This window comes from Trachypithecus francoisi, unplaced genomic scaffold (assembly GCF_009764315.1).
Source record: "Trachypithecus francoisi isolate TF-2019V2 unplaced genomic scaffold, Tfra_2.0 Lachesis_group1, whole genome shotgun sequence".
Lineage (NCBI taxonomy): Eukaryota > Metazoa > Chordata > Mammalia > Primates > Cercopithecidae > Trachypithecus > Trachypithecus francoisi.
Genome location: NW_022681454.1, coordinates 59,824,856 through 59,852,135, shown reverse-complemented (window position 1 = coordinate 59,852,135; position 27,280 = coordinate 59,824,856). Strand labels below are relative to the sequence as shown.

General features: G+C 35.5%; 1 protein-coding gene across 2 annotated transcripts in view; it reads right to left on the bottom strand.

The window, feature by feature from the left end:
* Positions 1-7,760: 7,760 nt before the first annotated feature.
* Positions 7,761-27,280, bottom strand: part of RASSF6 (Ras association domain family member 6) — a 48,701-nt gene continuing 29,181 nt past the window's right edge. For both annotated transcript variants that reach the window (XM_033214462.1, XM_033214463.1), the window contains exons 5-11: positions 22,798-22,892; positions 20,301-20,485; positions 17,271-17,372; positions 16,899-16,950; positions 12,817-12,935; positions 12,612-12,709; positions 7,761-12,513 (exon numbers count right to left, since the gene is read on the bottom strand). In XM_033214462.1, the coding sequence (XP_033070353.1) occupies positions 12,438-12,513; positions 12,612-12,709; positions 12,817-12,935; positions 16,899-16,950; positions 17,271-17,372; positions 20,301-20,485; positions 22,798-22,892 (727 nt within the window). In that variant the 3' untranslated portion in view covers positions 7,761-12,437. The remainder of the gene's footprint in view (positions 12,514-12,611; positions 12,710-12,816; positions 12,936-16,898; positions 16,951-17,270; positions 17,373-20,300; positions 20,486-22,797; positions 22,893-27,280) is intronic.

The window sequence follows — 27,280 nt, the reverse complement described above, 5'->3', positions numbered from 1 at the left end:
AAGATCATATCATCTGAAAGATGGATAATTTGACTTCTTCCTTTCCAAACTGGGTGTCCTTTATTTCTTTCTCTTGTCTAATTGCTCTAGCTAGGACTTCCAGTACTATGTTGAATAACAGTGATAAAATGAGCATCCTTGTTTTGTTCCACATCTTAGGGGAAAGGCTTTAAGTTTTTCTCCATTCAGTATGATCCTAGCTGTGAATCTGTCATACATGGTTTTTATTATGTTGAGGTAAGTTCCTTCTACATTCAGTTTTTGGAGAGTTTTTATCATGAAGGGATATTGAATTTTATCAAATACTCTTTCAGTATCAATTGAAAAGATCTTCGGTTTTCGTTCTTCATTCTGTTGATATGAAGTATCACATTGATTGATTTGCATATGTTGAATCATTGTTGCATCTCTGTAATAAATCCTGCTTGGTCATGATAAGTGATCTCTTTAATGTGTTGATGAATTTCATTTGCTAGTATTTTGTGGAGGATTTTTACATCAATATTCATCAGGGATATAGGCCTGTAGTGTTGTTGTTGTTGTTGTTGTTTTTGATATGTCTTGTCTGGTTTTGGTATCAGAGTAATAATGGCCCTATAGAATGAGTTTAAAAGTATCCTCTCCTCCTTTATTTTTCAGAATAGTTTGAGTAGGATTGCTATTAGTTATTTAAATGTTTGGGAGATTTGGCAGCGAAATCATTGGGTCCTATGCTTTTCTTTGCTGCAAAACTTTTATTACAGCTTCGGTCTTATTACTTGCTATTGTTTTGCTCAGGTTTTGTATTTCTTCATGGTTCAACCTTGGTAGGTTGTATATGTCTGGGAACTTATCCATTCCTTCTAGATTTTCCAATTTGCTAGCATGTGGTTGCTCAGAGTAGCCATCTATGACCCTTTGAATTTCTGTGGTATTGGTTTTAATGTCTCCTTTTTCATCTCTGATTTTATTTATTTTTGGTCATCTCTCTTTTTTTATTAGTCTGGGTAAGGTTTGTCAATTTTATCTATCTTTCAAAAACACAAACTTTGTTTAATTCGTCTTTTGTTTTGTTTTCTTAGTTTTAATTTTATTTATTTCTCCTCTAATTTTTATTATTTCTTTTCTTTCCTAATTTTGGGATTGGTTGTTCTTGTTTTTTAGTTCTTTAAGATGCATTGTTAGGTTATTTTTTGGAAGTTTCTTTTTCTTTTTTTGATGTAGGTGCTTATATCTATAATTACCACTCTTAGTCCTGCTTTCACTGTATCCCATAGGTTTTGATGTGTTGTGTTTCCATTATCATTCGTTTCAAGAAAATTTTCAGCTTCCTTCTTCATTTCTTCATTGACCCACTGGTCATTCAGGAATATGTTGTTTAATTTCCATGTGCTTGTACAGTTTTCAAAATTACTCTTGTTATGATTTCTAGTTTTATTCTATTATTAGAGAAGTTTCTTGATGTTATTTCATTTTTTGCATATTTTTCTATTTGTTTTGTGACCTAACACATGGTCTGTCTTGAGAATGATTTATGTGCTGAGCAGAATGTGCATTCTGTAGCTATTGGATTAATTTTTTTGTAAGTCTCTTTTAGGTACATTTGGTCTGTATTGCACATTAAATCTGATGTTTCTTTGTTGATTTTGTCAGGGTAATCCATCTAATGCTGAAAGTGGGGTGTTGAAATTTCCAGTTATTATTGTATCATGGCCTATCTCTCTCTTTAGGTCTGATAATATTTGCTTTATATGTCTGGGTGCTCCAGCGTTGGTTGCATATCTGTTTACAATCATTATATTCTCTTGCAGAATTAACCCCTTCATTATACATAGTGAACTTCTTTTTCTCTTCTTACAGTTTTTTTCTCAAAATAAGTTTTTTTCTGCTGTAAGTATAGCTATGTCAGCTCTTTTATGCTTTTCATTGGCATGGAACATATTTCCATCCCTTTATTTTGAATGTAAATGTGCCTTTATAGGTGAAATGTATTTTTTTGGTAGGGAACAGATCATTGCATCTTGTTTTTCTTTTTTTTTTCCCATTCAGCCACACTATGTCTTTTGATTGGAGAGTTCAATCCATCTGTATTCAATGTTTTTTTTTTTTTTTTTTTTTGATAAGTTAGGACTTACTCTTGTCATTTTGTTGTTTGCTTTCTGGTCCTTTTGTGGTGTTCTCTTCCACCTTTCCTTCCATCCTGCATCCTATCTTTCTTTAGTGAAGATGATTTTCTCTGGTAGTATGATTAAATTTCTTGCTTTTTGTTTCTTTATGTATCCATTGTTTGTTTTTTAATTTGAGATTCTATGTTGCTTGCGAACATTATCTTTTAACGTATTATTTTAAACTTATGACAACTTAATACTGATTACATAAACAAAAAGAAAACTAATAAAATCCCTATATTTTAAATGTATTCCCTCGCTTTTAAACCTTTTGTTGTTTTTCTTTATGTCTCATTGTACTATGTCTTGAAAATTTATTGTAGTTTTTATTTTTGATTGGTTCATCTTTTAATCTCTTTACTTAAGAGTTTACTTAACACAATTATAGTGTTATAATATTCTATTTTTTTCTGTGTACTTACTATCACCAGTGAGTTTTGTACCTTCAGAAGATTTTTAATATTGATTAGTATTCTTTATCTTCTGGTTTGAAGAACTCCCTTTAGCATTTCTTGTAGGAGAGATGTGACACTAATAAAATCCCTCAGCTTTTGTCTGTCTGGGAAAGTGTTTATTTTTTCTTCATGTTTGAAGGATATTATTACTAGATATACTATTCTAGGGTAACAGTATTTTCCTTCAGCACTTTAAATATGTAATGCCACTTACTCCTGGCCTGTAGGGTTTCCACTGAAAAATCTGCTGCCGGATAGAGCTTCATTTTATGTTATTTGTTTCTTTTACCTTGCTGCTTTTAGAATCCTTTCTTTATCCTTAACCTTTGGGAGTCTGATTATTAAATCTTTTGAGGTAGTCTTCTTTGGGTTAAATCTGCCTGGTGTTCTATAATCTCCTTGTACATGGATATTGATATCTTTCTCTAGGTTTGGGAATTTCTCCATTATTACCCTGTTGAATAAACTTTCGATCCCATCTCGTTCTCTTCATCCTCTTTAAGGACAACAACTCTTAGATTTTCCCTTTTGTGCTTATTTTTCTAGATCTGTAGCTGTGTTTCATTTTTTTCTTCTGCTTTATCAATTCAGCTGTTAAGACACTCTAATGCATTCTGCAGTATGTCAGTTGCATTTTTGATCTCCAGAATTTCTGTTGGATTGTTTTCAATTATTTCAATCTCTTTGTTAGATTTATCTGATAAAATTCTGAATTCCTTCTCTGTGTTATCTTGAATTTCTTTGAATTTCTTCAAAACAACTATTTTGCATTCTCTGTCTGAAAGGTCACATATCTCTGTTTCTCCACGATTTGTCCCTGGTCCCTTATTTATTTCATTTGGGGAGGTCATGTTTTCCCTATGTTTTCCTGGCTAGGCTTGATGCTTGTGTGTGTTTGTCAGTGTCTGGACATTGAAGAGTTGGATATTTATTGTAGTCTTTAAAGTCTGGGCATATTTGTACCTATCCTTCTTGAGAAGGCTTGCCAGGTATTCAAAGGGATTTGAGTGTTGTGATTTAAGCCAATCTGCATTAGGGGATACCCTAAGTCTGGCAATATTGTGGTTCTTGCTGACCTATAGAAGTATTGCTTTGGTGGTCTTGGAATAAATCCAGAATTCTTTGGATTACCAGGCATAGGCTCTTGTTCTCTTCCCTTACTTTTCCCTAAATAAACATAGTCTCTCTCTCTCTGTGCTGAGGTGCCTGGAGCTTGGGGCAGAATGACACAAGCACCCCTGTGGCCACCACTACTTGATTGCACTACATCAGACTTGAAGCCAGCAGAGCACTGGGTCTCACCCAAAGCCCATGGTAGTTACCACCTGGCTGCTGCTTATGTTCACTCAATGCCCTAGGGCTGTATAATCAGCAGATGGCGAAGCCAGTCAGGCTTGTGTCCTTCCCTTCATGGTGGCATGCTGCCCCAGGCCCTGGGTGAGTCCAGAGATGCTGTCCAGGAGCCAACGCCTGGGGTCAAAAACCTTAGAAATCTACCTGATGCTTTTCATTCCGTAGCTAGCTAAGCTGGCATTCAAATAATGAGATAGTGTCCATGCCTCTCCTCCTTCCCCTTTCCACAGGCAAAGGAGTATCTCTCTGTGGTCACCATCACCACAGGCCTACGAGGACTAATGCCAGCCTGCCACTGATGTTCATTGAAGGCCCAAGGCCTCTTATGTCAGCTTGTGGTAACCATTCAGGGTGGTAGACTCCCCTCTGGCCCAGGACCAGTCCAGAAATGCTGTCCAAGTGTTGAGACCTAAAACTGGGGACCCCACAAGCCTGCTTGATGTTCTACTCCACTGTGGCCAAACTAGTACAAAACAGAGTCCGCTTTACTATTCCTTCTGCTTTTCTCATGCAGAAGGAGTCTCTCACCATAGCCACCGTAGCTGGGAACGTACTGAATCTCACCTGAAGCTAACACATTTCAGAGTCTCAACCAAACCCACAGCATACTACTTGAGTATCATTGCTGGTTATTCAGGGCCCAGGGATCCTTTAGTTAGCAGGTGATGAATCCTGCCATGACTGGGTCCTTCTCTTCTAGGCAGTGGGTTCACTTCTGGCCCAGGGTGTGTCTAGAAATGTCATCAGGGTTTAGGGCCTGGAATGGGGGTCTCATGACCCTGCCTGGTGCTCTATACTACTGTGGGTGAGCTAGTATCCAAGATGCAAGTCAAAATTCTCTTGATTCTTCCCTCTCCCCTCCTCAAGCACAAGGAAGGAGTCACTTTAGTTGTTGCAAGCTGTGCTGCCTATGGTTGAGAGAAGAGTGTGCAAGCACTCCTTTAGCCACCCTGGTTGGTGTCTCACAAGGTTGTGTGCTGCTTAAATCCACTGCCTCTGACCTCAGCACAGCACTAGGGCTTGCCTAGAAGTTGCAATCCTTGTGGTCTAGACTGCATTTCATGTTCATTTAGCGTCCCAGAAAACTTTAGCCCACAGTTATGAGGCTTGCTGCAACTCAAATTCCAATGACCGAGACAGGCAATTTCCCTGTGGCTAGGGCTTGTCTAAATACTCCTGCCATGGATGGAAATTGGATGAATTCCGTCTGGTTCTGCTTTCTACTGTGACAAGGCAGCACTGAGTTAAATGTAAAATCTCATAATCCTTGTGCTCTCCTTCCCCTAAATGCACAGATTCTCCACACCATGCGGCTGCTGGGGGATGGAGGAAGGGTGGTTTCTGCAATTCAAGACTGTCTTTCCTACCCTCTTAATGCCTCTTTCAGTGCTATGAAATTAAAACCAGGCATTTTGATTGCTTGTCTGATTTTTGGTTGTTATGAAGGTTTTTTTCTTTTTTTGTTTTTCTTTTCTTTTTCTCTCTGTGTGTGTGTGTGTGTGTGTGTGTGTGTGTGTGTGTGTGTGTGTGTGTGTGTGTGTGTAAATCACTGTTAAATTTGGTGTTCCTGTTTGACTGGTGGAGAAGAATCATTGGTGTAGAAGAATCATTAGTGGAGCCTTCTATTTGGCCATCTTGCTCTGCCCTTCCCAGCTAAGTCTTAGAGATTTTTCTATTTTGCGATCATATCTATTTAGGTTTTTACTTTCTTTCTTTCTCTCTCTCTCCTTTTTTTTTTTTTTTTCTCACAAATGTACTTATTTGTTGTTTGCTTTTCCTAAGGGTCCAAACAGATAAAAAAGTACTAGGGTCTATGGGGAGGTTAAATGATCCCAGAAAATGTCAATGTAGGATCTTTGATGAGATCTACATTTATTTTTATAAATCATGAAACATGTCTAATATTCAAAATAAGAATCAACAAAATAAATTTTCAGGTGCTCACAAAGTTGCTCAAGAACACTGGCCAGTCTACACTGAAATTGTCCTTTCTTACCCAGCAGAGAAATCTAGTTATTGTAAGCCTCAGAAAACACACCGTAATTACCCATCTCTCTCAACAACAAGCTTTCTGCTTCTCAAGAGCAGAAACAGAAACATGAAACCAAACCACTTTCAAAGGGCTCTGGTAGATGTGATGGGCTGCCACACCAAGCTGGGAATTGTCTGTCAAGTTTCCACAGTGAACAAAACCCTAAAAGCAAGTTGGAGTTTTTGTCTGTGGCGATACTGAAAATGTTTATTGGCAAACTGAATGAAATAAACTTCATAATAACGTTACCTTCGTAATGGTTTCACCTTTAATCTTTACCCTAAATATGTGATGCTATATTGGCACCAATACAATATAATGCACTTAAATTAATTTGAGCTTGAAGCGATGGTTTGTAACAGCACTTTTTTTCCTTGGAAATCTTTCTGAAAATGACATAAGGAATTGATGTGTATCATTTGGATTTGTTTTTATTTTTCCAGGTATTTTTGTATAGGAGATAAAAATAAGTGCTTAAATAAATGAATTATTTTGATTAGAGAAATATAGAAAAAATTAATTATCATTATAATACCCTTTCCTTGAGTTTAAGTAATTATTTTTCCTCACTTCAGTGACTTCAACATGTTCATAGGCATTAGTGAATTAAACCAATAAACATTTGCTGAGTACCTAATGCATTCAATACACTGTGCTAGATACTACAGGGAATAATACAAACATGAATATGATTACACCAGATCACTAATGCATTTATACAAGATGTGAGCACATAAAGAATTATAATAAAAGGCAAATTTCAAAATTCTGGTGTCACAAGAGCAGAGCTAACTGAAACTGTGGTACACAGGAGCTTCAGATCACACTGTTACAGAGACCAGGAAAGGTCTTGGAAGAAGTGACCCTAACCAGGGACTAGAAAATGGGAATGTATCAACAGAAAGAGAGGTGCTAAAGTGTGCAGTGTTTCAGGGAAGGTTGAGTGATTTAGTTTGGCTGGCTTTAAGACAAAAATGAGGTAGTTGTGGGCAGTAAGACTTAATAGAAGATAAGGCTACAATGGTGGTTGGGGGATATACTGAAATTTAATTATAACATAGCTAATATTTATCACATTCTTATGTGCAAAGTGCCAGGATTTACATGTGCTGTTCTTATAACTCCCCCAATTGTCCAATAAAGTAGGTATTATTATTCCACTTAAAAATGAGGACACATTTTAGAATGGCAGATTCAGGAAGCATAGTTTAGGAGGAAGCCACAGATTATGGTGGTTAACTGTATGACTTTTGGAGCCACAGGTTTAAATCCTACCTATTTCTTCTACTAAAAACCTTGGCAAATCTCCTAATTGCTCCATGGCTTACTTTCTTTATCTGTAACATGAGGTTGAAAGAGTAATTTCCTTGTGGAAATGTAATGAGTATTAAACATAGTGCCCAGCAAATAAGTTGTTATTAGTTTGAACCATATGAAATCATTGCCTTTGTAGTCAAATACTGGCAATTTCAAATGGCTCAATTTAATAGGTATTAGATGTTATTAATTTAGTATTAGAATGTCATTGAAAGGTTTTGCCCTCTGTAACTACATCTTATTTCTCGTTCTTTCCCATATATATACCTCCACCCAATAGTTATACCTGCTATCTCTATCGCTTCATCAATTGCATTGCAAGGGGCTTCTTTCCCCTTCAGTTTCAAAAACCAATCTAAATAGCCCTAAACCAAATTAAACAGTAATGACACCTAACTGAATATTTCATAGTAGAGCCAAAGGATAATAAAATACACCACTATATCAAGGAAAACCATATATATAATATTTAATATTTCAGCTATGGGTACAGTACAGACTTGTACTAAGTAATACATATATATGGGGAATTTTATAAAAATATTTCAGATAATTCTTTCACTCATTCATTTATTCTTTCATTCACTTATATATTCAATCAATTTTTATTGAGTACATCCTATGCATAAGACACAATATTAGGTACAGAAAAGCATATAAAGATAAATGTGACACATTCTTTACCATTAATAATAATATATATTATCTAAAATTTAATTTGAGTTAATATGTAACTGACAATGAAATATTTGGACCACCTAAAACAAGGATAAATGATTCTGTGACAAGTTTATATTCTTACATTATGCAAAAATGATTCTAAAATAAACTATTTTTTCCCAGAAATTGTATGAGTTATATATTGCTATGTAACAAATTACCCCAAAGTTAGCAGCATAATACAACAAACACTTCTTATCTCATACAGTTTCTGAGGATGAGGAATCCAGAATGGTTTCCTTGGGTTTTCTGACTGAAGGTTTATCATGAAGTTACGGTCAAGCTATTAGACAGGGCTGCAGTTGTCTGAAGGCTTGACTGAAGCTGGAAGATTCATTTCTAAAATGGCTGTTGACAGGAGGCCTCAATTCCCTGATGGCATTTGATGGAAGGTCTCAGTTCTTCATCATGTAGGTCTTTCCAGGGCTGTTTAGGACATGGCAGTTGACTTCCCCCAGAGCAAGTGATCCAAGACACAGCAAGGAGGAAGCCACAGTGACTTTTATGACCTACTTCAAAGTCTCACAGTCTCTACCATTTTCCTATATTTGTTAGAAGTCCCTAATTGTTAAAAGAGTACATTTTTAAATGTTCTCACCACAAAGAAATGTAAGTATATGAGGTTATGGATATGTTAATTCACTTGATTTAATAATTCCACAATGTGTACATATATCATAATATAATATTGTACCCCATAAATACATAAATTATTATTTGTCAATTAAAAATAAAATAAAACGAAGTAAGTCACTAAGTCCAGCCCATTTGCAAGGTGAGGAGGATTAGGCTCCATCTCTTCAAAGGAGGAGAATCAGACTTTATGGATATATAACAGAAGTGATGTTAATGTCTCATTTGAATAATTGATTTGAATTGTTTTGCATTTGGTAGAACTTTGTGCTTACATGTGCTTGTTACTATTTTGCTCATAAGTTTTAAATAATAACTTTACTATTTCCTGATTTAAAAAGTAACAAATATTAAGTATAGAACACTTAATACATATAGGGAAATTAGAAAAACATGAATCACTCATAATTCTACAGTGCAGATATAGCCACTTTTAACATGTTTTTGTTTCTTGTGTGTATATATGCAAATATTAGTGTTCACACATAAAAATATATATATACACATACATATATAATATATATGCCTTAAGTATATAATAAATATTTTGGAATATGTGTATGTGTATATTCTTATTTAGATATGTAAGAATTTACCCCTGTAATTAAAATTATTTGGAAACATAATTTTAATGGCTACATAACATTATACAAATAAATGTTTATTTCTCTTTTTTTTTTTGAGACGGAGTCTTGCTCTGTCGCCCAGGCTGGAGAGCAGTGGTGCCATCTCTGCTCGCTGCAACCTCTGCCTCTCGGGTAGAAGCGATTCTCTTGCCTCAGCCTCCCAAGTAGCTGGGATTATAGGCGCCTGCCATCGCACTTGACTAATTTTTTGTATTTTTAGTAGAGGCAGGGTTTCACCATGTTGGCCAGGCTGGTCTCAAAATCCCGACCTCAAGTGATCCTCCTGCCTTGGCCTCCCAAAGTGCTGGGATTACAGGCGTGAGCCACCGTCCATGGCCTATTTCCCTCTTTCATCTTTTAAAATAATTTTCTGAACATTTAGGCTTTTTTCCTTTTGTCACAATACATAACAATATAAAACATATCTTTGCAGAATGTCTTTGTATCTCTGGTTATTTTCATATGATAGGATCTTACAAGTAGATTGTAGGATAAACGGACTACTAAATTGCCTTCAGGAAAAATTATATCCATTTGTATTTTTACCAGAAGTTTGAGTTCCCATCTCATGGTGATTTATTGAGTATTTAATGTTATCATTTCTTTATCTTTGCTAATAGGCCAAAATGTGTATTTATTTATTTATTTTACTTTGTACTTCGGTGGCATGTCAGTTATTATTTTACTATCTCTCAGCTCCACATTCACTGTTGGTTGCCTGCTCCGTGAAAATAGATACAGGCCCTTTAAATGTTTCCTTTGCGGTTTGCACGATGGCACGCTTTGTCAGTAGAGGGCGCTGGAGACACACTGCAAGAGGAAGGGGTCTTTCCTGATTGCTCTGGGCTGGCAGGCCAGGCTCCTGCAGAGCAGGCTTTTTCCCTTCACTATTTGCCTGGAGTGGTTTCTCCAGTGCTGGTTGCCTGTAGGGTGTAGCTTCCTCCAACATTTCTCCACTTGCTTCTCCAGCTTTTGCTTTGGGCAGTGGTGGTATAACCTGGAGCCACAGTGCAAGCCTGTACTGAAGCTCCAATTGCTGTTCTCCATATCTTCTCTTCAGCTGGGTGCACACTCATATAGAGGACTCTGATGGGCTAGGCAGCTACTGAGCCACTTGCCTGAGCTTTGTCTTGTGCAGTCTGGTCACATACAAATTTATGCTAGGTTCCTGCAAAGTAGGCCCCTCCAGCTCCTAGTCCCAACAGGGCCTCGAACAGAACCCCTGACTCCTTCTTTGTGCTTACGCTTTGGCAAAGCCCCAAATCCCTCTGTGTATCTCACCACGTGCCTCAGCTGGTCTACACCCAGAGGGTTGGTTGTACCTGCTTGTCCGGTATCTGTGGTCCTGCTCTGGCCTGGGCAAGCCAGCAAACTTCTCTCCAGTGGGCTGCAACCACACCTTCTCCAGTGAATTCTGAAACCCTCATTCTTGCTTTTCCTTGTTAGGATTCCTTCGCTCAGCCTGAGGATACCTTCTCTTTTCATCTTTATTAATATTCTTCTAGCATAGCTTAATTATTCTTTATATTAAACTTTCCCTGTTTAAATTATTGCCTTGTTTCTGTATTGTGATTGATACAGACTAACACAGTTGATCACAGAAGATATGACTTTTTTCACATACTTGGTAGCCATTTACATTTTCTCTTCTGTGATATTCCTTTTCATATCTACCTTTTTTTTCTGTGTAAGACTTGGTTCTTCTCTTATACATTTCAGTCTATTAAAGATTAATCTTTTATCATGTTCATGGCAGGTACATGACACTACTTTTTTTTTATAAGTATGTTGAATTTTAACTATTACATTTGCCTCATTTAAGTGAGATGAGACTATTTTCTTATTAATTGACAGGTGAAAGAATTATGATGCAAGCCTCTGGTTTATTCAGTAAGAGAGACTTCTTAGGCTTGAAAAGGTCATAGCACACTTTCACCTTCATCCAGTTTAGGTGTGATAATACTGAGAAGAATGCCTTTATCTTAAACATGTTTTGTATTTTAATATTGTTAGTTAATCTTCCAATTGGGTTTATTGCATATAATCTCATTCCTTAGAACTTGTAATATGATCAAACAATTTACTAGAATGCTTATGAGGAATGCAAATATAATTAGTTTACAGAATGAATGTTGTGTATAACTCAATTTTAATATAGAATTTATAAATAAAATCATAGACTATACTTATAGCATTTCTTCATTTTTAGTGTTTTTTTTCAAGTGGGTTAAGCAGATCTCTAAGTACCCTGAGAGTTGTCCTGTAGAATAAGATGCTAAGAGGGCAGAGTTTGGGATTCCCTACCTAACTTCAGCTACAACAGCCTTGCTTTATCCATTGTATTCATTCAGCAACAAATGGGTATTTGTGGGCCAAGTCTTGCTTTAGCTGATATAATATGTCTATGTGACATACATAGTTTTTGAAAAATAAATAAAGAAAAAGTTCAACTCACTTAAAAAAGAGCTTAAGAAAAGTCTTGAACTGATGAAAGTTCTTTCATCAGTAGAACAGAGAGAGAAAAAAAGGACTAGGGGGAGGTTCAGAAAACTTAAATTAGGATTGCTTAAAATAGTCTATAATCTTTTCCTCTCCAAAGGCCAGACAGCTCTAATGTTACAGATAGCCAGAAGTCAACAGGCCATTTAAGATAGTCCTAGATTTTATGAAAATGCCAGAGTTTTCAAGAAGCTATGAAACACTGTCACTATTAAGTAGATCCTTGATGGTGTAAGACACTGTATTTCTTTTTCATTGCAAGAACTGGCAACTTCTGTTATCTGAGTCATTTCTGAATTCATTGATTATGTTTCAGTTCTCTTGAGAGTCCAAGCTAAATGAAGTTTAAACTGGTTATCTGAAGACACCATTTAAATTTGAGTTCATTGCATGTTTTACTATAAAAGCTATTTGGAATACGCAGTATTCAAGCTTATTTCAGTTACTGAAACTAAACTGAAGCTCATTTTGTCCAACTGTGAACCCTAGTTAACCTCATCACTTCAAAAAGAAATTAGCTTTTTTGACATTCAATTTTCTACAGATTCAAGTCTCATATATATTCATATAAATGCAAGTACAGAACTTACGCATTCATCAAATAGTAATATCTCTGAGTTTTTTTGAAGTGTTTTAGCAACAGCAGCCTGTACTGCTAAACTGTTGTCTCTGTTTTTATTACTAGTTTATTTTGAAGACATTTCAGTATAATAGCCTTTTCTTTATTGAATCTGAAAATGAGAAGAAGACAGACTATTAAAAATTGACATATTTTGTGCATTGGACTTATTAAAGAACCAAGTATCCAACATGCATGTTCTTGACTTACTTTGTTACTATTCTTTGAATCTCTCTTTTCTCTTCTTCATTTAATTTTTGAAGAATGGATTCCAAGAAAGAAAAGTGAAAGTTAATGTACTGAGCCACCTAAGAAAGAAGAAGAAGAAGAAGAAAACAAAAAGCAGAACAATTATGCAAAAGGTGCTGAGTCAGGAGGGAAGCAAAAAACAGATTCAGAGTGATAGTATTCATACATCACTGCTAATTTCTTCTGCATCTTTATCCATGAGGAAAATGCGAGCATTCTTTTCAGAAGGTCCCTGTAGGAGCCTCTGCAGTAGTGGAATGTCTGTCTTCTTTAGTCGTCTCTGTTCTGCAGTGAAAACAAGAATCAACCACAATCAGAAGTTCATGCTGGAGGAAAAGAAGGAAGATAATTTTCCAATTTATTTTTCTTACTTAACTCACTGTGAAAAAAATAACACCTGCAACAGGAGGCAATTATTCAAAAAAGCAAATTGAAATTAAAACTTAAATGAACTTATTTCTCTTGCTATATCTCAAGGTTTGACTTAATATCTCAAAGAACTCAACCTTCCTTTGGTTAGAGTGTTCAAACAAATCTCCAGTCTGATAGGCCTTTTATAAAGCAACATGCCTCAGTACTTATTTAGGTTTCATTCCATCATTCCTTCATCTATACAACAAATATTTATTGGTTCTTTCCAAGTTCAGTTGATGTAATTTCATCTTTCCAGTTGTTCAAGTCCGAAACTGTGTAATTATTTTCAATTCTTCCTTTGTCTCACTCCACACCCAATCCTTGGCTCATCTTTAAAAATATATTCATGAGGTTTTTGAGATCAGTAATATTCTTATTATTTATTCATCTGTGGGCTTAATCCATTCAGCCACGAAAATGAGATAGAGAAGGAAAATACCTTCCAATCTGGCGTGTTTCCAGAACTTCAAATTTCCAAAAGTTATAATATAAATACTCCCACTACAAAAGTACTTATAGCTTTCTGGCAAAGTAGTTTCACATATGGGATTTCATTTTTATCAGAATGAAGCATGAACAAAACATAGTGTCCTTATATTCTTCTTATTTCCTCATTCTCTCCCTCACCTTGCTTACTTTCTTCAGAACAGTGAGAAGTGTTTTCATTCCCTGAGCTGGACTTATCCCAGGAAAAGTCAAGAGAGAGTCTAGAACTCAAAAGCTCAGCCTCCTCACAATTAAAGTGACATTACCCATTCCTATTTACACAGTGCCAGTGTTTACTGTTCTAATTCCTCTGCCATTTCTGAAGCAGTTGGGAGCCTTGACAATTTAGCTCCTCTCACCCACCCACCAGAACCCTCTTTTGATCTTCAGGTTCAATGTTAAGTTGGTTTAGTATCCTCTTGCTTCCTGATTCTGCTTTATGATCACCTGGGATGATGATTATTAGAAATACAGATTCTTAGAGTTGTCCCCTGATCTGGAAGGGCTTAGGAATCTGTATTTTAAATGAACTTTATAGGTAATCTGAAATGAACTACAACGTGAGATACACTGTAATGGGCCTTGTAGCTATAAAGTTAAAACCCACTATCTCTGTTTTCCAGATTACTGTCCAAACAGGAGCCACATGCTACATGCTCTCTTCTTTTCTCTGCTTCTGGTCCCTAAAGGGTCCTAGTTATTATTATCCTCAGTTATGGATATATACAAAATTTTGACACATAATATAAAAGAAAATGGGATTTTTATAGGTGAAATTATAAAGAACTACATCTTTTATAATGAAAATAGACTTTTTTTTTCTTATAGAAGCAACACACTTGTTCGTTCATAGGTCCAGCACCTTGTGTGGAGCCCAAGAATGACTGGAAGAAAACTAAGCCATATTTCTGCTCAGCTGCAGGCTAAAGTTAGAGGTGTGAGGAAAGAACGAGGTACATGTGAATGGAATCCAAGTCTTGGAGAACATCAAAGAGGGAATTTTCAAATCTTGTACAACCTAGCTGTTCAAGGTATCACACAATCATTTAAGACTTCTTAATAAAACTGCTTTTTTTAAACCTTAAAAAAAATTCCCTTCCCCATACATGCATGCTATTGTAATTGGAACAAACGAGAAAAGTATAAAGCAGGAGGTAAAGCACAGCTGGAATTTCCGAGCCCTAAGATACTCTGCATTACCCTTTGAGTGTCCCCTTCACGCAACTCTATGCACATACACAAACGCATAATACATAAAGGTAATCATATCGTGCTTGCTATTTTTATTGTATATGCCTTTTAAAAAATCATTTTTTTTCTTTCTATTTTAGACAGTTTCCCTCGGTCGCCCAGGCTGGAGTGCAATGGCGCAATCTCGACTCACTGCAACCTCTGCCTCCTGAGTTCAAGCGATTCTCCTGTCCCAGCCTCCTGAGTAGCTGGGATTACAGGTGTGCACCATCAGACCTGGCTAATTATTTTTGTATTTTTAGTAGAGACGGGGTTTCACCATGTTAGTCAGGCTGGTCTCAAACTCCTGACCTCAAATGATCCACCCACCTCAACCTGCCAAAGTGCTGGGATTAAAGGCGTGAGCCACCGTGCCCACCACTCCCCTTGTCATCCTCTCATCTGCATCTCCCCAATTCCCCACCAGGTAATCTATCTCAATGGTTTTGTATTTATCACTCCATACCTTTCTCCCTGGTCATATGACCACATATACCACATATTTAAATGGGAGCTTGTAACTGTTTGTTAAAAAAATGGGATCTTTTATATATACTTTTAGACATCTTGCATTTTTCACTTAAAAAATATTATGGAGTTCCCTCCATTCTATTGGCATAAATCTAACTCATTCCATTCAATGGCAGTGTAATAATCACTTATTTAATCATTTCCCTAGTATGAGTAACTTTGTCTTTAGCTTTTTGTCCTCATAAACAGCCTTGCACATAAATCTGTAGGCACTAGGGCTTACATTTTTGCGGGATAGATTCTCACAAGTGGAATGGTCGAGTTAAAGGACATATATACTATAAATTTTAATAACTATTGCAAGAATAATTTCCACAAAAGAGAAAGTCATATTTTCACAAGTGTTGCATAAAAATATCTTTTTACCCCGATGCATGTCAGCCACAGGTAGAATCATTTTAAAGCACTTTGCCAATCTGAGAAGTGCAAGATAATATTACAGTGTGGCTTGAGCTTGCATTTCCTTAGCTATTGCATTTCACTGAGTTTAAGACTTTTCTGAAACCATTTAATTGGTTATTATAGCTTTTTCTTTGAATTGTATTTTCATGCTTTTTTTCTATTTTTGTTGGATTGTTTGTCTTTTTGTTACCATTTTGTAGGAAATTATTGGTATTATATTTATTAATCTTCAGAGTACATTGACAATGTTCTTTGTAATCTACTATTTGTATCTTTTAAATTATTACACAGTCCAATATTGCTACCGTTTATTTTATATCTTTTGGTTTTCTTTCTTTCCTAAACAAAGAGAATATGAATATATACGTGCCCTTAGAATTTTCCAAAAAATAGATCTTATCTTTAAGCTTTCTATTTATAAGAACTTTAATTTTATATATGTTTGGAGATACAGCTTCCATTTTCTTAAGGTTGTTCTGGCATCAAAATGTATTATTTTATTCTAATAAATTTCTGGCTCAAAATTCTGACACTTAAATTATAGCATGAGTTTTTTTCTACAAATTGACATAAAATTTTTCATTTGTGAAGTTTTAAAAACTTTAATTTCAGTATCACTTTAAGTTTTCTCTAATCTCTCTACCATGCTCCTAGCATCCCACTTATATATAGTGCCTTCCCAAAGTTCTACTTCTAACCTTTTACCCCCTTATCACAAAGTTCTGAATATGCATCTCTACTGAGGAAGAGATAGCACTCCCGCAATGTGTCAGACCCTGTGCTAAAAAAGAGGCAATATCAATGTCAGAGAGAACAGGTATGCAATCGTGACTCCTCTAAGAGTGACACTCAGAAAGGAAAGCCGAAAAGAAAGTTACAGAGATGAGCAAAGACAAAAGTGCATAAGAATTCCCGAGGGTTCTGATCTCCATTCAGATAATTTAATGTCTGGCCAACAAGCAAACTGTTTCACATAATAAACCCTTCAGGGATACCTTATTCTTATGTTATCTTTCTTTAAAATTGTGGACTATAGATAGTGTTCTAAAGACTATGCCTTCCTTTCATCCTGCCCATTCCTCCCCTTTCTCCACAGAAGGAGGTAAACTGCTCTTCTGCCTTCCCTCTGGGCAGCAAACTGTAACACTCTAGAGTCAGGTACAAAGTGTGATCAAGCTTTCTCACCTCCTGTTGCAAAAATAACGTGAAGAGCAAAATCCTGGGGACTATTTTCAATCTGTCAATGGAAAAAATGAACAAATATAAATTCTTTGTTGTTATATGATGTTTTCTAACCCGACCAGACCCAAATCATGTCTGTTTTCTCTCTTCCATTTTTCACTTTTAGACATAAAATCTTCTCTGCTCTTATGGGAATTATATAATTTTTCAAGGGATAGTTACTAAAAGGTGTTATACACAGGAAAGAATCTTTCAGTATTCAACATACAATTTAGATTTACACGTTCATAGATCTTTTTCAGAAGAGTGGATTTATGTGTTTACAGTTGAATTACATATAATATGTTTATAGCTCAGTTAAGTGATAAAGGTTACCTTAAATTTTTGGAGAAGTTGCTTTATTACTTCTTCAGTTCTCATGTTACTGTTTACTCTGACCTTAGTTTCTGATCCAAAGGCTGGAATGAAAATTGATGTCTAGAAAAAGAATTGTCATATGAGTCTTTAAAATTATATTATATTAAGGGTAGTCAATATCTTGAACATAGTCTTCTTATAGGGTAAAAAATAATCCAAGATTATCCATTTAAAAATTTTGTTTTGTTTTTGTTTGTTTGCTTTTCTTTGTTGTTTTTGAATATTATGTGTTCTTTTAAGCAGCTTTATATTGTTTCTAGAGTAAATTAGGTAAAACACCATTTGAGGATGCTTATAACATTTTCACTGGACAATTACACCCCTCTTTAGTGCAGTTTAAGATTTCAAAATAAGAAAGAATGTCACCAGATGTGTATTTAAAAATGGAAAGAGATATTAAGGAAGGATTTATTTCCATATATTTTATTTATATGCACAATCTCTAAGTATTCCAAGGCTCTGTAGAGGGTGGGTTCAGCAGACGTGGAGATGGGTGGGTTTTGGGGTGGCTCAGTGGAATGTTAAAAAGGTAAGTCTTATATTGAGAGATTTGAGATATCAGCAAATTGGCATCAAAGTATACAAACACACAGGTATATAACATCCACACATGTAACACACACACGGCATTTGTGTGAGTAAAAATATGGATACGTAAATAAGTTTTCTGAGAAGACGTATAGAGAATGTCTAGGATACATTTTTGTAAGTATGAGAAAATTCATTATTTGTAGACATTTTAGAGCATTGATAAGTTATTCTGTGACATTTACGATTTCTATGGAGCCCTGAAAAACCACATGTTCATCCCACACTAAGTTGAGAATATGTTGTACATGTGGTTTGATGTTGTTTATGTGAAGAAGCTTCATGCAGTATGACAATAACATAGATTACCATTCAGGAGACCTAGATTTTAGTGCCCACTAACTGCCCACAAACTCCAACTTTGTCAACTCACTTAACATCTTTATTGACTCACTTAACATATATTTGATAAATGACTTCATTTATAAAATGAGAGTAAGACTAAATAATCTCTAAGAGTCATTCTAAAATGTCAACATATAGTGAATTTGTTTTTCAGAGCAATATTTTAAATCCACAGTCTTTATATCAGTTGTGTTGGCCAAAACATATAATGAAACCTGTTATCATTTAGTATTGCATGGAGAGAAATATACCACTGGTGAAGTTATATTCACCACAACTAATCTCCAGATAAGACAATCTAAGCCTTTAATATGTGCATTATTTATAGCTTAACTATATTGGCATTAACAAGGGGCTTCATAGTATAAAAACATATCTTACGACACACAGCAACTTAAGAAATATATCCACTACAATTCCTATATGCCCATCACCGTATAATTATTGATAGAATGCTTTATTTTTTCTTTTTTGTTTGTATTGTTTTCCACTAGTTATTAAATTACAGTGAATGACATTTGTGTAAAATATCTATAGTCCCAGCTTGAGCTCATTCAATCAACAGCAACAACATAAGCTGATGTAAACTGAGTTCTTCTTTTGTGCTAGGTACTATTCTTATGTTTAACTTACCTCATTTCATTCCATCCAATCAACAACCTTGTAAAGTAAGAAGAATGAAGGAACTAAGATCAAGAGATTGAGAAGGTTTTAAACTTGCTCAGCAAGAATGTAAAACAAGGCTGTCAAACTCCAGGGCCCTAGCATTTTACCACCATTCTGTGCTGCCAACCTAGTGTCAATTTCATTTTCAGCACAAGTGATCCAATCTGAAAGTCACTTGCTTGGAGCAATGTGGCTTTCCTTCTTCAACACAAATTACCCCACAAGATAATGACATATAACACAATTTCTGAGAAGAGGGAACCAAGACAATTGGTAGCTGCCTCTCTGTGGGGGACTATCGATGCTACTTTATACCTATGAGGATGATTCTGGAACCCTAAAATTCTGATATGAATAAAGAATTGAGAAGAGAGGTTTCTCCCCAGAAGGCTCCAAAGACACACTGATTGATACCTCTCAAGAGTAGAAGAAGAAGAAATAAAGTAGAAATATTTACAGGAAAAAGCCTACAAAGCAATGAGTTCCTGTTTCTTCTTAAAGGCCTCAGAAGATACCTGGCACAGTGTGAGTACTAAGTATTTATGAGATGGAGTGACAAATGATTGCTAAGGTACATCACATGAAAAATATTTGAGTTCTGGAAAAAATGATGATGTATTTCCTACCTTCAGCAGAATGTAATGTCTTACAAGCACTATGGAAAGGCACATATAAATTTAACACATAATAAATGAAAAAGCGGAATGTGAATTGTATCTAAACTACAACTACACTTACATAAAAAGGGTATGTGTATAGGTAAAAGACCTGGAACATGGCAACATGAGAAGTTCGATTTATTGGAATACATTGGCCTGTGGCTTTTTGCTTTTATTTAAATGCTCGTGTTCAAATGTCCTTTGATCCAACCTCTTTGTGGCACTTACATTATTCCTATATTGTTGTTGGTATGTTGGTTTCCCTGCTCAGTCCCTGAGCTTCATGCTGGCTGAGACATCATTTGCCTCATCTGCATGTTTTTAATGCTTGGCAGAGTATCTGCCACTTAGAGTTCATCCATCATGGTGGTTAAAAACTTGTGTTCTGGAGTCAGACAAAGCTAGGTTCAGGTTGAGAGTTATTACTTAAAAGTAGCATAATCTAAGACAAATTGCTTAATCTCCATGACCCTAATTAGCTTATATGTCAAGTAAAGAAAATAATGGTATCTATTTTATAGGATTGTTTTAGTGATTAATAGGATTATTCAGTAAAAATCTATTTAAAACACATTTACTTTAATACCTAGCACATAGAGAGTGCCCCCAAAACATTAGATATGCTACTATTATTATTATGACTTTAAATTGTGAATTGAATTGAGTGGTATTGTTAGTGAAACAGGAAACCTTATTTTATATTACATTAATGGAATTGTAACCCACTTACTTCATGGTTATAGAAGTGTCCATTAATAGAGGCTCTATTTTTCTGTCTTTCTTTTCTGTCCATCATCAGAGGCTTCATCCTTTTTCTCACCAGGGCTGCTTCACTCATGGTTCTATAGAGCACTGGGGAGTCTGGTTCATCCTCTGCATGTGACTTCAGGGTGTTGCTGTGATAAGATAAATAGTCTGGGAAGAATAGATTATAAGCTCATATCATTTAGCTGCCTGTCTCCTAGCATCCTGAGTGGATTTGTGTATGCTTTCATAATTTTAGGAATATTGCTATTTTCTGGCTGTGTAAAAGCATTATAGTCCACTGCTTAGCTGCATATTTACTTATTAAATGTTGCCTGAGACTGACTCAGCAAATTCTGCCAGTATCTCATAGAAAATTCTTATGTCTTATTCTTATGTTTCATAAGAAATGATCACAATGATCATGTTTGGAGTTTGGGCATTCCTTTATTCTTAATTTATTGGGGAGTGAATTTTATGGCATTTCAGAATGTTAGAGCTGGAATAAACCCGATACTTTATCAGGTTTGATCTCTTATAGGTAAGAAAAAGTACAGTGAGTTGAAGTGGCTTTCCTATGGACATGGTACTCATAAATGATAGAATCAGGTCTGGATCCTTATTATATGTTGGCCTGAGTTCATTGGAGCTTTCCCTAAAAAATAAACACTGGGCCTTAGTTTTCCTATAAAACTACAGAAAGCTCTTTGAGAAGCCATTTATATGGTATGTGGAGCATTGAAAGATTTTGTTCCCATCTTTTATAAAAGCAAAAGGAATGGTATGCTTTGGACTAGTCCTACTATTTGTAATATATCACAAAGGTAATTCACATTATATTCTTTTTAGAACATTCCAGAAGTATGGTATGAATGACTTCTTCACTTAGTTGCCCACTATCCTATTATTTCTTCTCATCGAGTCATGTATATTTAACAATGATTCATGATTTATTAGTCAAAATTTGGTTATTGAATTATTACAATTTTTATAGCAGATTTTAGAGTATAAAATTATAGTGTAGTGTTGAACAGCTCTAGTATCTATTGAGTAGGCAGAAGGTGTTTAAATGGAATTGAATGGAGCTACAATGTGTTACTAGCCTAAGATGCAGAAGATTCAAACCTGCCTTCTGCCCCTCTTTCTGCTTGTATCCAGTTGATAGTGCCTTTCTCAATGTCCTCTACTATGCATATTCATATGTAAGAATAAGGCCATTAGGTGGCATTTGTGTTTTATTTTACTTTAGGATTTTAAATAATTTTCTATTGTAATTAGAACATCATCAAATAGGCATGAGATATTTCTTCCTTCTCCAGCACTGCTGTTTAAAATACAAATAGATTTTTATGATGTCTTTGATGCCAAGATACTGGGATTTCCTTGGGTTTAATATATATTTTTAAAAGGATAATTGGAAGGGCCCATATTTAACAAGATGTAAAGATCCCATGGGATAAAGATAAGGGAACCCTGGAAAGAACATCATGTTTGTCATAGCATCTGGGTTCTTGTGTAGTAACAGAGGAGGTGAAATTGAGAATGATTTGAAAAAAGAAAAAGAAAACAAACATTTCAAGTTGCTGGTAGGCTTGTGAAGTTAATGCTAGTAGGATACTCTTGTTCACACTGAACCGATTTTGTAAATCACAGCCCCATTTCAGGCACATGAACCCTGTCCACCACCCCTCATTCTAGCTTCAGTCATCAGCATCTGCTACTCTTTGAATCTTATGTGTATGTGAGAATTACTTGAAAAAATTCATATAAAATACAAAATATTATGCCTGATACTTAGTAGAGTCTCAACAGATTACAGCTATCAATAGCATTGTTATTACTCTTACATCATCACCATTATGATTACAACTACTAATTTCACACATCCCCGGAGCTGGCATTTCCCATTGGTTTGCCAAGTTCAGTACGGATCCATTTGATCCTTAAGTATATTTCTCTTTTAAAAAGATCTTTGAAATAACTCCATCAAATATAAAATTGACTCCAGCATATCTGCATGTTTCTGAGAAGTAATGTTATTGAAATACCTATTAACTAACTAAAATGTTCAACTTCTAAAAAGATACAGAATTAGGTCTGATGGGCTTGGCCTAACATATAAAGCTATTGAGAATAATAAATGACTCAAATGACTCTAATCTTTGGGGAAGATATTGAACAATTTTATGAATACACACTTTATTAAAACTATTAGCTCTTCCTATTCTAATAAATCTGAGTGATGTAATATAATTTTTTTAAAATTGTATTTTATATACAAAAGTAAGGCTCTTAAATGTCATACAAATACTATAGTGACTTAAGTCACTATGTTCCTAAGATATTAAAAATATATATACATATAAAACAAGAGTTTATTGTGTAGTAGTAAGAAAAAGGTTAGATTTCAGGGAAACATATGGGGTCATGCTTTACATTAATTAAAAATTAAGTCTCCCAATCAGTAAGATTTTGATACTGACCTTGCTGGGAATTCCTGGTTTCAGACATTGGAATCTGGGTCCTGTCCAGCTCACTAATACGATAGAGATCATCAAATTCCCCCCAGCGTGTCATTCTAAAAAGTAATAAATCTTGTCTGTAACATCAGTTCCATCCATATTGAAGCCTATGATGGTTTCCAGATTTACAGTATTAATATAGTAATACCGTGGGCCTCTGTAGGTGGATATATCATCCAAAGTTATAACAATTTTATGATACTATTAAAATTATATTCATACCAAAGTGGTCAACATATGTTTTAAATACTTCCTGTACTTTTATGGAGCTATCTTCTTGACATAATAATTCAGTTACATACTGAAACACAAGTTATATAAGTTCTGTAATACATATGTCCAAATTGAATTAGTAAAAACCAAGATGATCAATTGTTATAAAGATATTTCACAGTACTCTTAGGAGAGTTTAGGTATAAAAGTGTTCTTTATATATCCTGTCAATATGTATTGTACCTTTTGCATTCAAAACATTGTTAAGTAGAGTGGCTCTAAAATAATAAAATGTGGTGCCTATCTTCTAAGGCACTTGACTACCATGAAGAATGCAGTTTACAAAGAAGGAAAATATATGAGTTTTTTTGCCAGAAAATTATGATTTCATAAAGAAACTAACAATTTTAAGTGCATTCTAATGCTCATAATAAATAAAAACTGACAAATGTTTATTTTTACAGCAGGTCAAAACTCAATTTTATTTTATTTATCTGGTCTTAAGTTTCTTATCCTCTCTGTGCCTGTGTCCTCATCTGTAAAATGAAAATGATGATAGTATGAGGTAGGATAGGGTTGTTTTGAGGATTAAAAGAGTGAATTTGTATAAAACTATTGAAACAGTGCCCTGAAAATAGTAAGCATTCAATATAGATTAACAATAATTATAATTATCCTCATCTCCATTGTCATCATCATTATCATCATCATCATTATCATCATCATCAGCATCTGTATCCATTTCATTCCTGATGGGCCGGGAACCATTAGAGACCAAAGGTGTTCCTGGATCTCTCTAGGCAAATGGATGCTATTACCTAAGAATCTCTTCAATAATGTCTGTTTTCCTTATGACTAAAATATATTCCACTTATAGGGAATTTGCAGCATTGACTCTACCCAAATTTCATTGGTGGTAACAAAAAATATTTATTAAAACTAATGGTAGTGAATATGAAAAAAAATCACCCCTTATCCTCTTTACTTTTGGATTCTTTTGAAGCCTGTTTTATGGCTACTATATCATTTGAGTCTTACAATAGCCTTATGAGGTAGAGAAGGTAATCCTAACATATTTGTTAATTTTCCAGCAAGCTGTACTGTTCAGAATACAGCCAATCAAAACAAAAGTCATAAAGCCCAACTATAGGTAGTAACTTTAACCCGAAGGAAAACTACCAGGTCCTGACTCAGAATCTAATTAGTCTTATGGCAGATAAAATAATCCATTTCCCCCAATCTATAGCAGCTGAATAATCAGAAAATGGCAGACATAATTATCATAGAAGGAGGGTTAGGAATGGAAAAGTCAATACCAATGAAAACCAGAAACTAAAAATGCAAAGTAACCTGACGCTATCTCATAGGGCTAAAGATAAGAATCCCTAGGATGCTAGTCAAATTCTTGGTGACCCTGGCAGACGTGACAGCTTAGTGTTGTCACACAAATATAGGAGGCCAAAAGTGGTCCAATATATGCCATGTTTGGCCCCTTATTTTTTTCTATCATCTACAGCAGAAAACACCAGTTTTCAGCTCTGGATTGTGTAATTTGAAGCATCACCCCATCCAACTGTGCACATGACTAAGCTTCAGGGCAGTTATCCAGAGTTTTCAAGAGAAAACTGATTGGCACTTTATGTAATATCAAATAGTTTAACTTGTCCAAACATGGGACTTCTGTTGCTCTGACTAAAGTTCAGGGTGTATATCATTTGCAAATTTAAACTGTGGGGAGGTTTTCTAAGGAGTTTAAAAATAAAAAGGAGGTAGAAATTTGATAGACAAATAGAATATGGTCACTTTCCTACCCATATTGTAAGAAAAAAACACCACTGACGTTATTCAAATGTACACCTGTCCAGTTTGTGATCTTTATGTTATTCCGTCATGACTCATCCAATATATGCAAAAGCTGAGTTTGGAAAGATATTAAAAACAGAAGTGAAAAATAGTGTAAGCAAATACAACCTTAACAAGGGTGTTATTTTCTTTTGTTATGAAAGATTTCCAAAACGCTTGTGCCACATATGAGAGATCAAAGTACTGTCCATAGAATCGTTTCCATAAAGAAGAACAAGTGGTCAGAGCTCAAATAAACTGATTTTTTAAAAGCTTCTTCACTCCAATTAAGCTGATGCTTCCTCTGTGTGACTCGTTTTAAACATAATTAAAACAAACTAACGTGACAAGACCAATGATTCTGTCAAAGAGTGAACTGAAAGACACAAGATCAGAGCCCTTCCTGCAGCTGAAGTTCCATGTCATTTACCGCATGTTTACCCACTGCAGATATAAAATCTGTCATCCTGCAAGAGCAGAGGTGTAAGTTTTGCCCAGAGATGCCCAATATGGGAAAAAGAAAACAGGAGAAGTTTAAGAGTAAGAAAATAGTCAATTTCTTTTCACAATTAAAGGCTGAGCATTTAAATGGATGTTACCTTAAAAGAGACAACCAGAGGGAGGGTGTCTAGAATTGGATTGAAAAAACAAAAATGATACCTTAGGTGGCTATGCACCCCATCAATGAACCAGAAACCAGAGAAAACCCATTTCAAATTGTGCTGTGCCTTCCTGCCTGAGTGTTCAGCTGGCTCCCAGAAAGTACTCTTGGCTAATTAATGACATCCAAATCTAATCTGGCTCTTGTGTGCATGTGGCTCTGTATGTATGTAAAAGGAATGGGATATTTTTCTGCCAAATGTTCTACAGTTAGTCTTGTTACTGGAAAAGGACAAGCCGGTGAAGGTTTCTAGGTAATTTTCCTCAATTTTAAACAAAAGAGCCAATTCCTGTTTGCTTCACAGCAATTTACTACAATAAACAATGCAAAATGTAAATGGATCCTATAGCAGGTGTATCATGAGGATATTATTTTAGAACCTGTGGCAGTCTATGGAGAGGCATATTACCTTGTAGACCTGGGCTCTTGAAACTCATCCAAAAATTCAGAATTGCTAGGAACAAATGTTTTAAATTTGAGAAGTTAAAGCATATCTTGTAATAATCATAATAATAATATATTATGTATTTCAAAAGAGTTAAAGAACAGAATTTTTTATGTTCTCTATTCTAAAAAAGATAAATATTTGAGATGACTGATATGTTAATTAGCCTGGTTTGTTAATTCTACAATGTACATATGCATAAAAACATGTTGTATCCCATAAATTTATAGAATTATTTGTTAAAAATTAAATAAAACTTAAAACATATCTTGGTAAAGCCATATAAAATAATGATGGTTTAAGGTGATACTACAATTACCTTACTTCATCTCTCTGACATTTTCCTTTAATGTTTGATATTTATTACATTTTCATAAATTAAAAAATTAAAATGCATCAAATAGATGTGACTCCTCAGAGAACTTTGCAATGAGGTCTTAGGTCATATGAAGTATGGTAGTAGTTAATTTTGTAAATTCATACTGTACAGTTTTCTGAAAGCAGAACCCATGAGTAATTTTTCCTTTTAAATGTTGCTCCTTGTCATTTAGAGTCATCAGCCTCATCAGTCATCAGGTACCTGGAGTGAGAACTGTGGGGCTCTCTCAGGCTGCCTGAGGCTACTGCCTCCCTTCTGTTCTTCCGTAGGCACTGAGCCCTAAGCTCATTGGCAATCCTTAGCTTGGATGGGAGACAAGAGATAGATAGAGGGACCAAGTAGTCACAACAAAGCAGAGGTAATTTAACCACAGGCTTCTGGGGATTTTGCTCTATACTATGTTTTGAATCTCCTCTTTGTGTCAGGGACACAGTTGGGCACTGGGATGAATAAAGCAAATAAAGCAAAGATGAATAAAGCACATTCCCGACCACTGAGAAGCTTGCATTATAGACAAGGAGATAAGTATACAAAAATACTATTGACTGCATGTGTGTTAAGTGGTATAGAAAAGTTTTCAGTGGGCCGGGCGCGGTGGCTCAAGCCTGTAATCCCAGCACTTTGGGAGGCCGAGGCGGGCGGATCACAAGGTCAGGAGATCGAGACCATCCTGGCTAACATGGTGAAACCCCGTCTCTACTAAAAAATACAAAAAACTAGCCAGGCGAGGTGGTGGGCGCCTGTAGTCCCAGCTACTCGGGAGGCTGAGGCAGGAGAATGGCGTAAACCCGGGAGGCGGAGCTTGCAGTGAGCTGAGATCCGGCCACTGCACTCCAGCCCAGGCGACAGAGCGAGACTCCGTCTCAAAAAAAAAAAAAAAAAAAAAAAAGAAAAGTTTTCAGTG